At 31.9% G+C, this 14,428-nt stretch overlaps 3 protein-coding genes across 6 annotated transcripts; 2 read left to right on the top strand and 1 right to left on the bottom strand.

Annotated features, from left to right (window-relative positions):
- Positions 1-315: 315 nt before the first annotated feature.
- LOC149743253 (uncharacterized) lies at positions 316-3,185 on the top strand. 2 transcript variants are annotated; one of them, XM_089875903.1, is made up of 4 exons: positions 316-865; positions 1,335-1,485; positions 2,096-2,244; positions 2,927-3,185. In XM_089875903.1, the coding sequence occupies exons 1-4, from the start codon at positions 522-524 to the stop codon at positions 3,153-3,155; spliced, it is 873 nt and encodes a 290-aa protein (XP_089732029.1). In that variant the 5' UTR covers positions 316-521; the 3' UTR covers positions 3,156-3,185. The 2 variants fall into 2 exon arrangements, with proteins under 2 accessions (XP_089732029.1, XP_089732030.1); XM_089875904.1 differs by having other exon boundaries at positions 325-865; positions 1,347-1,485.
- An 826-nt stretch (positions 3,186-4,011) lies between these two features.
- On the top strand, positions 4,012-10,891 carry LOC149743252 (BCL2/adenovirus E1B 19 kDa protein-interacting protein 3-like). 2 transcript variants are annotated; one of them, XM_089875909.1, is made up of 6 exons: positions 4,012-4,172; positions 4,498-4,663; positions 5,760-5,850; positions 6,326-6,420; positions 6,804-6,953; positions 10,764-10,891. In XM_089875909.1, exons 1-6 carry the CDS (start codon positions 4,115-4,117, stop codon positions 10,786-10,788), a joined length of 585 nt encoding a protein of 194 aa, XP_089732035.1. In that variant the 5' UTR covers positions 4,012-4,114; the 3' UTR covers positions 10,789-10,891. The 2 variants fall into 2 exon arrangements, with proteins under 2 accessions (XP_089732035.1, XP_089732034.1); XM_089875908.1 differs by lacking the exon at positions 10,764-10,891 and adding an exon at positions 7,839-8,608.
- Positions 8,889-14,194, bottom strand: LOC149743251 (sideroflexin-2-like). 2 transcript variants are annotated; one of them, XM_089875898.1, is made up of 10 exons: positions 14,138-14,194; positions 13,617-13,823; positions 13,229-13,399; positions 12,528-12,670; positions 12,096-12,213; positions 11,818-11,878; positions 11,678-11,744; positions 11,127-11,226; positions 10,203-10,250; positions 8,889-9,437 (listed from the first exon to the last, which is right to left on the bottom strand). In XM_089875898.1, coding segments are annotated over exons 1-10 (1,017 nt in total). In that variant the 5' UTR covers positions 14,140-14,194; the 3' UTR covers positions 8,889-9,337. The 2 variants fall into 2 exon arrangements, with proteins under 2 accessions (XP_089732024.1, XP_089732023.1); XM_089875897.1 differs by lacking the exon at positions 14,138-14,194 and adding an exon at positions 13,991-14,127.
- Positions 14,195-14,428: the final 234 nt, after the last annotated feature.

Here is a 14,428-nt window from a genome sequence, read left to right as displayed (position 1 = left end):
CGAAAACTGTATCTTCAAACAACTGAGTCATGCAAATCAAAGCACATAGAAATATACCCATGTAACCCATACGTGCCCAAAAATGATGAGCAAACAAGCTGTTGTAGTACGAAATTCTTATAAAGATTTAAAAAAAAAATAATACTCTTTTGGTATATTATTTCTGTTATTTTATAATTTGCCCAGTCTAATTAGTAAAATGTACAAGTTTTATAGTCTATTGTATCGAAAATGGCCGTTTTTTTCTACTAAATATTAGAATCACTTTGGTGTCGTAAAGACAGTGTGTAGAATTTCGGTATTAATCGGCGTTGTTGGACAGTGTATTGCCGCTAGATGTGCAACCTGAGGGATATAGGGTTTGACACTTGCTGCTAGCAGTTGCACAAAACCTGAGGGATATAGGGTTTGATGATGCTGCTAGCAGTTGCACAATTGTTGCTTCATTCCTATATCAGTTTCCCATTGTAGTGGAAATATTGATCTCAAAAATCTATACACTTTATTACTCTAAAATCTCAATGTATAGTAAACCCATGTTTTTTAAACACTTTAATTCTAAACCACTTTTACAGACTCTGTTACACTATCTGTCTGCATCGATGTTTACAAACACTTTAAAAGCATGCTGGAGTTTGAGTTCCCGTACAACCCTTCGTAGATGTATCCAACCAGAGATATTCTCGCATCATGTAAATGCTCTCATACGCACAACAAAGCTATTAGGTTCAAATATAACAAATTCACGTCACATTTCCTCCATCACGTCTCTTACCTCATTTAATAGTTTAAGTCTACAAGGAAGTACAACTACATCATTTTCAAAAGTTTCAGCTGATAATACAGTTCACCCCATTTTTCTAAGGTAATTAAAATGCAATGGTTCGCTGTGGTAATTAGCTGTTAAATCTGAAATTGTTGTTTAAATGTAAATGGTAGTGTAGAATATTATACTTGCAAATTGTTGATATAATGTACTGATGGACCGTATTGTTTTAAAACTTTGGCTAATTTATATACACGATTTTATCACTCAAGGAAAAACTTTGAAATTCCGGGCTATAAATACAATTCAATAATAAAAACCACCTTCCCCCAGACTCAATTTATTAGGTATGTCCCATTTATCAAATGATTCTGCTCCTGCATATGAGTCTGTTTGAATAACAATAATCAGTTTTATTCCATGTACAATAGACATAAAATCATGTTTTAGGAATAGACTTATGTTTCCATACAACTGCTGGAACATTGTTTAATGAAAATGCAACACAATTTACTACCTTATTCTCAAAATTTCATATCTATTACTTTGTTATTAATTTTAACTGAAGAAATATGAACAGAGTGCTTCCACTAATGAATTCAACTCCGCAATGCCGGACAATTACACGTGTTAGCCAGAGAGGAGGAAAAACAAAGTCGTCCAAAATGGTTCTTCAACGATTTCGAAGACTTGGTAATGGATTGTGGATTCATAGACAGGTGCTTACTCATCAGTTTTTTCATTAATTTTTTTTATCAAAGACATTCATCAATTTTTAATGTATATTTTTAAATAGGTATATTGAACAAGTTTGTTTTTTGTTATTTAATCATTGAACAAGTTATTCCAATTGCAACTACTGGTGCAGTGGACCAGTGGTATGCCATTTTCTTTAGACGTTCATTTCATTTGAATACCACATCAGAGACCAGAGTACTACTTTGTTACATATTTATCAGAATTTTAGCCAGTACTTTAGCATATCATTATTAGGTGATCATGAACATATAAATAGACTGTAGATTGGGAAAATGCGGGACAACTTTTTATTCCTCTTTTACCATTTGCTATAAAACAAAGAACATTCAAAGAATTATAAAACCTTATCCACGAAGTTCTCATAGACCCTTGTATAAAGCACGAATAGGGTATTTGGATAATATGTGTTAAAGGTGTCTCATTTTTCCCCACCCTACTATAACATAGAGTGCTATAAAACCAAATACTCTTTCTTTCTTATTTATGTTCAACCGTCTACCAAGATTTATTTTATGAGCCTATTTAAATTTTTTTTTAATGGTTTTTTTAAAACAGTTTGTTTATTTCTAGCTTGGGTATAAAAAGAAAATATGGAAAAAGCTTTTAAAAACTAGAAGCTCCGCTATTATTTGGAGATTACGACGTCATGTTATTTGTAATCAAGAACAGAGTGAACTACTCGATAAACTAGTTACGCCATTTTGGAAGAAACAAAAATGGTATGAAAACGTTTTTTCATAAACCACCTACAATTAGTGGTCCTGATTTTCTGCTACATTTTTCTGGGTCTTTACTGCTTATTATAAAATTTGTTTTAGAATTCGCCCCATTGCTATAAGTAATGTAATGTAATTCTGACTCATCAGCTGTTACTTTTTTGTACTGCAACACAAACGTTTGCAGATTTTTGTTCGTTAAAATAGGGGATATACATAAAAAAAACTTAGGGGTCCCATTCAGGATAATTGATTTTTATAACCTCACAGTTTGTAGTTATTCAGGATAATTGATTTTTATAACCTCACAGTTTGTAGTTAGTATTAAAAGAAAGAGCTTAACTTTATCGCCATGTGGCAGTAAACGACAGTCGTGAGTCGTAATAACACTAATGTTCTGTTTATTAAACTTTTATACACGTTGTGCTGGATGCCAGTTACCATGTATCTAACTTCACTCTGTGGCTCTTTTTTGCTGTATATTTAACAATTTGAACAGTTCATCACATTAGTAACCACTCGATTGGAACAATAGCAGTTAAGTGTCCTGCACAAGGACACATACGCCCAACACTGTTAGCAACAACGAGTCTTAAACCTCCAGGTTAGAGGCAGGCTCGTTAACTACTGCCACGGCACCAGACAAATTATATATTACCCTTGTTAAAGATTGTTAATGTAACAGGTATGTAGATGACCCATACAAGGGATACACTGAAGAATCATTGTTTTATTACCATCCTTCTCAATTACCTGGTAATACCACCAATCAACTACGTGACCATGACCGGTATGCCATTCGACGTATAGCTTCTGGGAAAGCACTAAAAAAGCAAAGAAAGAGCAGGACTGAAGGAGAAAATAGATATCGAAGACAAAAACCAATTCCCAATGCAAACCAGTTGCTTGTGTGATTAACATTCATAAATGAATTTACATTGCAACTGTTGTTGTTTATTGAAAGGTTAATATATTTGTAGGTAAAGGGTAAAATATTGCTACATAAGCTGTAATAGAATTTTGTGAATGTAAGAGATTTATTGAATGTAAGAAGTTTATTGAATGTGACAACATGTAAATTAAACTGGTTGGTCTTAATTGACACCTAACATACATAGGCATGCACTTCGCTTAATAACTCCTAACTTAGACAAACATGTTTGTTCGTCCCAACGGATAGCAATGACATCCAAATTGTTGTAGGTGGCAGTCAGCGTTAATTCGTGCATACCAGTTAGTTCGCGTCATTTGTTTCTGGAACTGCCCTGTTTAATAATGACAGCGAAATTCTTCGAAATCCGTTTTTGTATAAGAATTTCAAAGTATACTGTATCCACTTTATTAAAATTTGTGTAAAAGTTGTAAAAACGTTTTAATATTATTATCGTGAAAACACCATATATTTCATTTAGGAACTCTTTATGATGATTCACGGCGCCCTTTCGTGTGACCTGTAGTGACATTTCTGTTGTGACCTAGAGTAACCGTGTTTACATCACGTGACTAGAATAGCAAGCCACCCAGGCGAAAACAAAAGTCTGATGACGTCCCGCTTCTCGCCTCCGTTGTAAATCTGACCATATAATACAAGGTGTAGGGCTTCTAACGAAACAACGCAGTCGGAAAGTAACACATTGTGTGTCAGTACATTGTATAGCAGCTAGTGTTATAACAAAAATTCTTTTCTTTGCGACAGTGGCTACGGTAATGCAGCTTTACCAAATTATCAGTTATTGTAACTAAAAAGAAACGTAAACTCTTATTTCGTACATAAACTATATAAAGATAACTTTCTATACTATATTTAAGTTCATCTTTTTTTACATAGATTATTCACTTAAATACAATTTAAATTTTGCAAAAAAATTTCAGTATGTCTGATTTTTCCAAAACTTTGTCAGGGTTCAAGCCGAACGAGGAACATCTGGGTGGTAAGTTGTTTTTAAATATTATAAATAATTTATGTTTATTTTAGGTTAAAATTTTCATTTCGTTTGCCATTTTTACTAATCGAGTTATCTATCTCAACCTGTATAAACATAGTAGCCTAAAATGCTAACCTTTATTTGTCTCTTTGATTACGGCAACAAAGATTTAAAAATAGTCGAAACAAAAAATAACAAATATAGTTAGGAAACAGTCGTCAAAACAAGCTTACGGTTGTCAATTGTATGAAAGAAATGTTCGTAACATTTTTTCTTGATATTATTATAATAATTTGCTAATATTTTAATTGCATAAACCCGTTCTTTTTAGATTCCTGGGTGGACCTTGCATCGTCTAATGTGGACACAGGTACAGTGAAATATCTTCAGTATTCATACAACAGTGAGATGGAGAAGTTACTTAGAGAGGCGCAACGAGAAGGTTCCACACCATCTGTATCACACCCATCATCAGTTAATCATTCAAATTTAAACAGGTGAATATTAAAATTTAGGAACTAGTGAATATTTCTTTGGTGCTTTACACGTTAGACTGGGTAAAAAGTGTTAGAGGTTGGAAGTTGGGGGTTACAACAGTAAACCATTCAAATTTAAACAGGTGAATATTAAAATTTAGGCACTAGCGAACATTTCTCCGGTGCTTTAAAGGTTAGGCTGGTAAAAAGTGTTAGAGGTTGATAGTTGGGGGTTACCACTTAGGTTACTGGTTATATGGGATAACAGTTTCATTTACTGGTTAGCAGATAACGTAAGAGTAAGAGAGATTCTTTATTAGCACCAAAACTTATTCATAGCTAGGTATTCATTTACTGATTTTCTTATCAACATTCAGTTGATTTTATATTGTAATTGTTCTTCAATGTATGGTGGGCCATGTTTGGATAGTCCGTAATCTGTATGAAAAAACAGTATTTTATCTTCTTGTTTAAATAAACTTTGTTCTGTTATCACTTAACAATGAGCATTAGGCATCATAATATGCCATTTTGTTTCTGGTGTAAGATACTGAAGACCAATTTGATCTGTTATTCGGCAATATATATATATATATACATTTTTTATCATTTGTCAAGATTTGTGGTTATAAAGTACCATTCTCATCTGCTTGATGACGAGTAACAAGTTAACAACCATGCATGGCAGTATCCACATACATAATGTATATATATGATGCTTTTAGTAAACATTAAATATTCATGCAGAGGTTTTATTTTGTATTTCTGATCCATACCTGTAGTAAAATACATTATGTTTTGATACTGTTTTGATAATAATGTTTTATGTTTTCAGTTGCTTACTACTCAAACTGCGCATATTATTCAGATTGTAAATAAAGACAATGTTTTAATTTATTAAATTGTCCGAAGTTTAAATCATTTTAATTGGTGCTTGCTTTATACAGCTACTTCGTGCCATGTATTTAGCAGTAAAACATCTTATCTTTTAACTCTATGTAACTTGTATTTACCTAATGGTTATAAGGTTCAAGACTTCCTACTATCACCATTGTGGCTATATGTGTTTTTGTTGCTGCCATGTGACATTTATTTCAATTAAATCTTTCCTTTATAGCCCACCCCACCCCCAAAGTTTGGCAGGCAGTACCAGCCATTCTCCCTGTTTAAGTGGCACCAATTCACCCAAGTTCCAAGGTCAAACACAGGTAATCAATAGCTTGTTTCACAATAGATGTGTATTAGATTAAATTATAAGTTGCCTATGGCAAGTTGCGGTCTGTCTAGCCTGTTTTGGATCATTACTAAACAGACAGTGTGGTATGGGAGCATATGGTGTCAGTTTAAATAAAGGTATGATACTTAAACCAATACCACTTACAACATTTACCGGCTTGGGAATTTTGGCCAAGGAAAATTTCCATACAATTTTATGATTATAGCATCATGTGTGCAACAGCCACGCTTTCTAATTGGTGCTTTTAACCAACTTTCTTGATAGGCTGTTTTAACAACTGTTGTTTTGCTGTTGATTGCCTTTCCTTGGTTCTTTTAAAACCATAAGCTTGCTATCGATTTCGAAGGGATAAATGAAAATGTTCGTTTTTTATATATTTTTTGATAATAAAATTTGAAAAATGTATTCCTGGTTCCTTAATACTTTATTTACATATTCAATCACAGCTGGATGACGTATCATCTGCCCGACAATTACCAAGCCCTACCAATGTCGACTGGGTGTGGGATTGGTCAAGTAAGCCTACTAATTCACCTCCTATGTAAGTATGATCTTTTCTACTCTGTTCAGTGAACCTGAATAGGCCAATGGGATAGGGTACCCCCTGCGACTTTACAATGATCTAGTTATAATGGTTGATTGCATTTTTTTTAACATTGTTTATAAGTCATGTTCTCTTTGTTTTTACCAACTTTTGTGTGAAATAGATTTTATGTGAAAGGTTAATGTTAATTAAGCTTAAAATTGATATATATATTATACAAAAAATCAAACTGATTTCGATATTTAATAAAAATAGTGTGATTTTTTTCTTTTTATATAATACACTGCTCTAAGCTGTTTTATTAAACACCATGGCCTATTTAATTCAGTTGTTTCAATTTGGCTGATGACAATTTAATTATTGTTAATTTCCAACCCCAGGAACTGGCAGTTCAAACACCCAAAGAGAAAAGGAACCCCACTAAGCATGCGAAACTCAGCTGCCATGAAACATGACATTTTCTCATGGGAGTTCATGCAAGTCTTTATTCCATCCATCATATTAACAAACATCATGGCTTTTGGGATTGGGTGAGTTCTAGACAATAATGTACAACCTATTTCAAAGCTCGGTTTATTTATAATAAACTTAATAAATGATTGGAGCAACTCTGCCGAATGAATTAGTTAAGGAAAGGCACAATAAACGAAATAACAGTACACTACATGCATTAAACGCACAACTGATGGATTTGTGGTTGCATCACCACACGTGGCATTAACGGGCAAATAATGCTGTGTGTGACATATAAAGACGATATTCGTCTATTTTTTAATTGATTTTCACTGTTAAAATTGATGTAAATATGCGTAAAGAATGGTCTGTTTTATGCTAGGTAGTACAGTGTTAAGAATTTGGGATATCTTGATTATTATTTATAGACCCAATATTAAGGGTGGGTGGGGTTGGGCTGATATGTGTTCCATGTTTTAAAACATGGTTGACAGGGCATCTATAATCTGGCACCAAGTTTTAATCTTAAAACAGTTTATACTTGTTAGGTATCTATACAAAAGCAAAGCTAAAGTATACAGTTTTCAATACATAACCAGGTTTCCTATATTCTACATCAATGAGTGTAACTGATTTTTTAGCAATGTCACCAAAGATTTTGGGCAAAAAAAGCTATATACTCTTTTGGTGATAATAATTACTTTTTAAAATTCTTGCTTATGTAATACAAAATATTTTTAATAGTAAGTATTATCAGGCTTACAGTGAGTATCAAATCAAAAATTGCATTTGAAAATTCTAAATCTTTATTTGATGTTATATGTTTGAGTCAGTTTGACAATGTTGGTACAATGGTAGCAGAGCCAGTAATACACACATGATTTGACACATACACGTGGACATGGTACACTGTTAATAGCCTTGTATAGTTCTATAAATTTCACGAATTATTTCATACACAGCGTTTACATTGGCAAACGACTAGCAACAGCAACTGCACGAAATACATGAGTCATCTTCACACCTATTGGTGTGTTCCTGTTATGCTAAAACAGCACTTCAGCAGGGCAACTGTGTATATAACTGTACATGTACATCTTTAAGTGCATGAATTTGATGGTACTGTGTTATTAATTCATGCAATGTTTCTCAAATCATGTTTGGCGTCCCAAATAACTCAACGCTCACAAAATATATCACTATATCCTCATTATTTCCAATAATGCAGTTCACAGTTACAATTATTTCGTAATACAGTGCCTCTGTTATGTTTTAGTATGCTGTATATTGCTGCCTGAAAATCTCTGAACTTGGTCTTTCATTTTCAAACTTTTTTTTATTAAATGTTTTACCGAAATCAAATAACTCTTTCAGTTTATAAATGGATTTTTTGTTTAATCAAGTCTTTATAAACGGGTTTATACTTTAGTGCTATTATTAATATATTTAAGAGGTTAAAAAGAAATTGTTAATTAATCTTATTTTTCACTGTTATGGTTGTACATAAGCTGTTGTTTTAAATTTTTCCAGTTATTTTACTTTTATTAGTGAGAAGTATTTGTTTAAGATTATTTTATTTTTCTCTGACTTATCCACTGACAGAATGATAATTAAAATGGTTTTATTTTATAAAATACCTACTTTTTGGAAACGTACATATGTTGGAAATCGCCTGAAATATTCGTTCATTTGTATATACTACCATTGTGCAATTATATTGTTTAGCATGGTACCAACATGTTCAATGAAACAGTTTGTTTCTTGTTTGTATGTTTTAAAACAATGTTTATATTAGTCGATGATTAATGCAAGGTTTAAGAACTAGATTTGGAAAACCATAGTTTGTGCTTGAGATATAGTAGAGTGGGGGAAGACGGGACACTTTTAGAAAATAACATCCAAATATTGTCTTTCATAACAGATTCATAACAAACCTGGTTTTGTACAGTTTTGCATTTACCCCCAACTACTATTCTATAGCTGATGCATTTAAACTATTTGTGAGCATCACATTTATATATATCATCGATTTTATTCATTACTAACACCATCTACCTGATTGCGCAGTAATTAAAACAACAAAATTATTGCATCAAATAGTTAGCAGATAACTATATGTAAAAAATGATTTAAAATGAAAGCAGCTACGTGACATAGTTGTGGCAGAAAATAACCCAATAAAAACAACATCTGCCAATATTTATATAATGAATGTTACCTGTTTAGAAAACAATGTTTAACAGGATCATTTATGTTGGGTCTTAAATTGATCGATTAAGTGATAAAACATGTTATGTATGTTAAACAAACACAAAAGCATTTTATTATTACAATAAAGCACTAAAGTGACTAAACCTTTTAGGTAGTATAGAAAAGGTAAAAATTTTGGAATGTATTAATATTGGGCACTACAAATCAAGGGAATTATTAAAATTGTCTAAAATTATATGCAGAGTTAGAATTATAAACCCTTATTAAAGTACACAGTATTGATAAGATTGCCGTGTTTTTCCTCAATTGATTTACGAACATCTAACTCCAAATCTCCAACTTTCATTGATCTGTAAAAGTTATATATCTTTAAAAAGTTAGTTCTCTTTACTGTGTGTTTCTTTATAAAACTAAATAAAAAAATTACAAAAAATGCAAAACATGATTGAATCTCAAAATGTACAGTCCAGAGCGTTTTAACTAAATAATGAAATGTGATGCGGCTTAATAGCTATATTTTCAATTTAAACTCTTATTAATTTTTCGCTTTTTAGTTTTACACATGATTCATATAAACATGTTCATTGTTGACTCATAACATGTGATAATACATGAATAAATATAATTTATTTACAATCGCCAGGGCAGCGACATTCAATGTAGCATGTGTGTTTTGTTTTATAGACCTCATGCCCACTTACAAGTTACCGAATATATAACTTTGCAGCATTGTAGGTGACTACATTTTTAATATTTTATTTTATTACCAACAGTTAGGAAAACCCGTAAGGGACCACTGGGTTAAAACAACTGCCATTAGGTGTTGTTCCCAAGGACATTTTAAAATTACACAGTTACAAAAAACACTTATTAATACAAAAAAAAGCTTTTAACATTGGATGTTTTTTAACATACTAAACAAGTCAAACTTTGCAGCCACAAAGTAACATACATGGTGACTTGTAAGCTGGCACGAAGTGTATGAAACAAAACACCCATGTTTAACGACTGTCGTTTTCTGGCAACTTGAGTCGTTTTCCAGCAGCTCGTTGATATATTAAGATACATTCATGATTCATTCATTCAAAACTAAAATAATAAAATTTGCAACTCACGCTTGTTGTGGGAAGACTGCACAAGCTGCTGGAACCATGAATATTAAACTGGAACAAAAGAAAAACAATTTCTAAGAAAGAAGTCTGACAATAATGTACAAGATTTGTTGTTATCTTGGTTTATTCTTAACATGATATTATTATCAGCAATGTATTTTTATCTAAATGTGTTGTGGACTTGTGGTTTTATTCTGATCTACTCTTGCTTTTACACAAGGAAAGACATGGGTTGGATATAGATGAGTGGATTCCAATTAAATGTAAATATATTTTTAATTGTAAGCATGTTTTACCAACTGTTGTTTTATAGCTACTTCCTTTTTTTATTTAAAATATTTTCAAATCTTCGCCCATGTAATGGAAGAGACAATAAAGTTATTATTATTATTGATATATATGTAGTTTTGGCACCTTAGTATTTCTTAGTTAGGACAATGTGCTTAAATTAGGACCAATGTGATTTGCTGTTTTGTTTTAGGGCCATCTTCATACACTATTTCCACATGCATTTATTACAGTACAGTTAAAAAATCTTCCTAAAGATACATATTTTCCATACAGGTTACCAATCACTGCAACACTCTAAGAAAAATGATGCATTTTCCAACTGGTTGAATATCCAGTTGTATATCACTTAAGTGTTACATCATGAAAGCACAATTTAAAGGTAATAAACAAATTTGGCTTAACCGCAAGGCCCCCTGGTTTGTTTTAAGAAAGCACCCATAGAGAATAATAGTAATAACATAATATAATAACTTTTCTTTGTCTCTTTCATTACGGTAGCAAAGATTTAGGAATATTTTAAATAAAAGACAGGAAATAGCAACAAAACAACAGTTGTTAAAACACAACAGTTGTTAGAATAGAAACAACAGTTGTTGGAATAGAAAATATAAATCAAATACCAAAGTCGTCACTTACAACACTCCAAGGCCAGTTACTTGAAAAGGAAGGTGTAGCCATGTTCGTGATCTAAACCATTTCCGCTTGATCAAACTCTCCATCATAATGGGGAGGCAAACTGTAAAGTCAAACAAGTGGTTCAAACAATAAGAGCAAACTTGTGCTGATAATTCTTGTGGGAATCAAACATAGGAATGTTATCTCTTACAAGGCTCTGCAAAGGTCTTCTTGGAACAATGGCTGCTTTAATAAGACAGAAGTATTTTTTCTGTTTTACCACAATTTAAAAAAATGTATATTTTGAAACACTTCAACTCAGTGGTCACTGGTAGGTAGTGCAAATTGTCAGTCATACATAAAAATAAAAGGAAAAATCCAAAAAATAATCACTGACAAAATCAATAATTAGGAACATATATGGTAACTTAGCTGGAACGAGGTGTATAAATCCTCCTGTTATAACGACTGTTGTTTTCGGCCACTCGACAATAAAGCAAGTTACATTCATTTATTGGTGGATTTAAAATACCATGATTGCTTTACAAATGGTAAATTTATTAAACACTCACCCATTCCTGGTGCAGCCATTAAAATTCGAGAGAAAACAACTTGACTTATTCCTTTCTGAGCACATTTCTAATCAAAACATATAAAGAAGTTATATAAGGTTTCGAAATTTCTCATTTTTAATGCAATGTTATTATTATACCTTTGATTTTCCCATCACATTGCCCTCGGCATCTGTGATTGTAACTCCATTTAACAATTCCCTGAAATGTAGCAAGTCAACTAAGGCATATGAAATAAAAAAGGATTAAATATTTTCAAGCAGTTTATGTGCTTGAAAAGTTTTGTTTAACTTAAAACTAAAAAACTGTTGAAAAATTAGATAAAAATAAATTTTACTACCAAACATGGTTTAAAAATATTATTTTTCTTTTTTTCTTTAAAATCTATGTAAAACCCATTGTGAATGTGAAATATTACGTTTGTCTTGATAGAGGAATGTTCACAGCATTAGCTGAAGCTACAGCAACAAATGGGACCCAGCGTGCAACAACAGGCGGTGCCTTCCTTGAGTAAATGTTCAATCCAAGGGCAACACCTGTGTGTAGTAGGTTATGTGAATATTGAGAATTATGGGTCAACATAAACAACACTTTTAGAATTTAAAATACATTTTGCCTTATTATAAAGGATTACCAATACTGTAATAAACATTACATTAAATTTTGAGGATATTATTTATAACATAACAACATAATTTTTAATCATCTCTTGGAAAATAATAACGAAGATCATGTTATTTGAAGAGAAGGGAATAAGCAGCAAAACACTGTCAAAACACGCTATGGATAAAAACAATGACAGTTAAAAGCGTAAATGTTGTACCCAATTAATTAAGTGTTTATTTGTTACCTAATGCCGTAGTTGTAGCAGTAGCATATGCAAACATCATTTGTTTCGTTGATGTTTCTGAAGCAGCATTGCGGTTTGTGTAGTTGACTACAGCGTTAAATGACTGGTTAAACCATTGCATTAATGCAACTTGCGCAGGTGTTCTGTTAAAGTTTCATTCATTATATTCTGCTACACTTCAGATTTTTTAAAATAAATAAATAGAGCAAAAACCATCAAAGATTATTCTAGTGGATTACATAAATTTTCAATTAATGCATCTGTAATCAACTAAAATATCGAATATATATTTTTTTTATTCACCAGTTTTAAAAAAAAGTGATTGTGCATTTACCAACACATTTTTATTTATACATTCTTGGCTAATCTACTGAAAGAAACATGTAAAATAATACTGGATAATGTGAATTTAAATTGCTTTACCCTCGCTTGGGTGGAAAAGAACAGTCGTTGTACGCTAGTTCTGTTTTATACACCTCATGCCAGTATTTGAGGTACCACGAATGTAACTTTGTGGGTGATTATTTTTTCTTAATGGCTGACAATTTAAACAACGCATTACTGGTTAGTTAGTGACCATAATTTTTGTTATGTTTTTTTTATGTATGGCTGATAACTTGGACAACCCATTAGTGATCACTGGATTGGAGCAATTGTGATCAACTATCTATTCTTGCACAAAGACACATACTAAAACCTACTTATAAAATTGCAATAAAAGGCCAGTAATTGCCATTCCTCCTGGCACTTGGAAAGTCATTCTTCCAAATAAATTCATTTTCTCTCCACTGTCCGGGTGAAATGCCGAGTCATAAAGATGCTTAGCGTTCCATAATTGTTCTTCTGTTGTGTCACCGATACATTTTCCAGCTCTGTGAAAAATTAGATTTGTTTTGTTTTTATTTAATATTATGTTTATATATTTATATAATTTACAATGTTTTCGGAAATATCACTGTGCAAATAATTTTTCACACCTGTAATTATAAAAAATTGCAAAAAAATGCATTTTCTGGTAATGATAGTTTTATAGCATTGCTTACTGTTTTAAAAATGACCATATCCACACAATTACGACCTTATTCTCACCTGTAAGCCAGGACAAGATTTTTCGCATGATCTAGTTGAGAATCTGGCACGAACAACTTCCGCATGTCGGTTATTGCATAAAAATGTTTCAGCCTTCCACCGAATGTTGATTGATCCCATCTTGGTTTTCCTAAATCTACACTAAGTTTGCAGGATTTGCATGGTGGGGTTTCTTCAATGTTGTCGGCCATTTGGACAGTCAAGAACCTGAAATGTGAAACCAATTAGGTATTAATATGTATGCACTAAGATATTAGTAGTTAAGCATACATTTTACCACTTAAATAGGGTATATCTATCAAACCTTTCACCTAAGCTAAATTACGGTTAAAAGTGTTTGCTTTTAATAAACTTTATACAAAATATTAGCTAACCGGTTATTCTAAAACTCCCTCCTTGAGTTTTACTATCATTACTTTAACTGAAAAACACGGACTGATATATACAATTTACTTCAGTGTTCTGGTACTGCGTATGTTATATACCGTATCTAGAAAAAAGGCAATCCCAGATTAACTTACATGCCCAAATTAATTGTGTGGCTCTCGTTATCGGGAATATCCCAAATCTGAAATTGCAAAAATTTGGAAAGGTTAAATTCGATTTTTATGTATTATGAAAAGATATTATTTATTTTGTTTTAATAAAACCAACCAAACAATTCCTTTTTGATTAAATAATTAAAATGAACTTTTATCATATAAGCAAATTTTACAATCCTAATTTAATACAACTGCAACAAATGTTTTTTACTAAAAAAACTATTTTACGCAGAGTCCGTATATAAACAGACTCTGATTTTACGTGTCTAA

The sequence above is a fragment of the Ciona robusta genome, chromosome 1, assembly GCF_009617815.1.
Source record: "Ciona robusta chromosome 1, ASM961781v2".
Taxonomy (NCBI): Eukaryota; Metazoa; Chordata; class Ascidiacea; order Phlebobranchia; family Cionidae; genus Ciona; species Ciona robusta.
The sequence above is the reverse complement of the archived record's forward strand: the minus strand, read 5'-3'. Positions and strand labels throughout refer to the sequence as shown.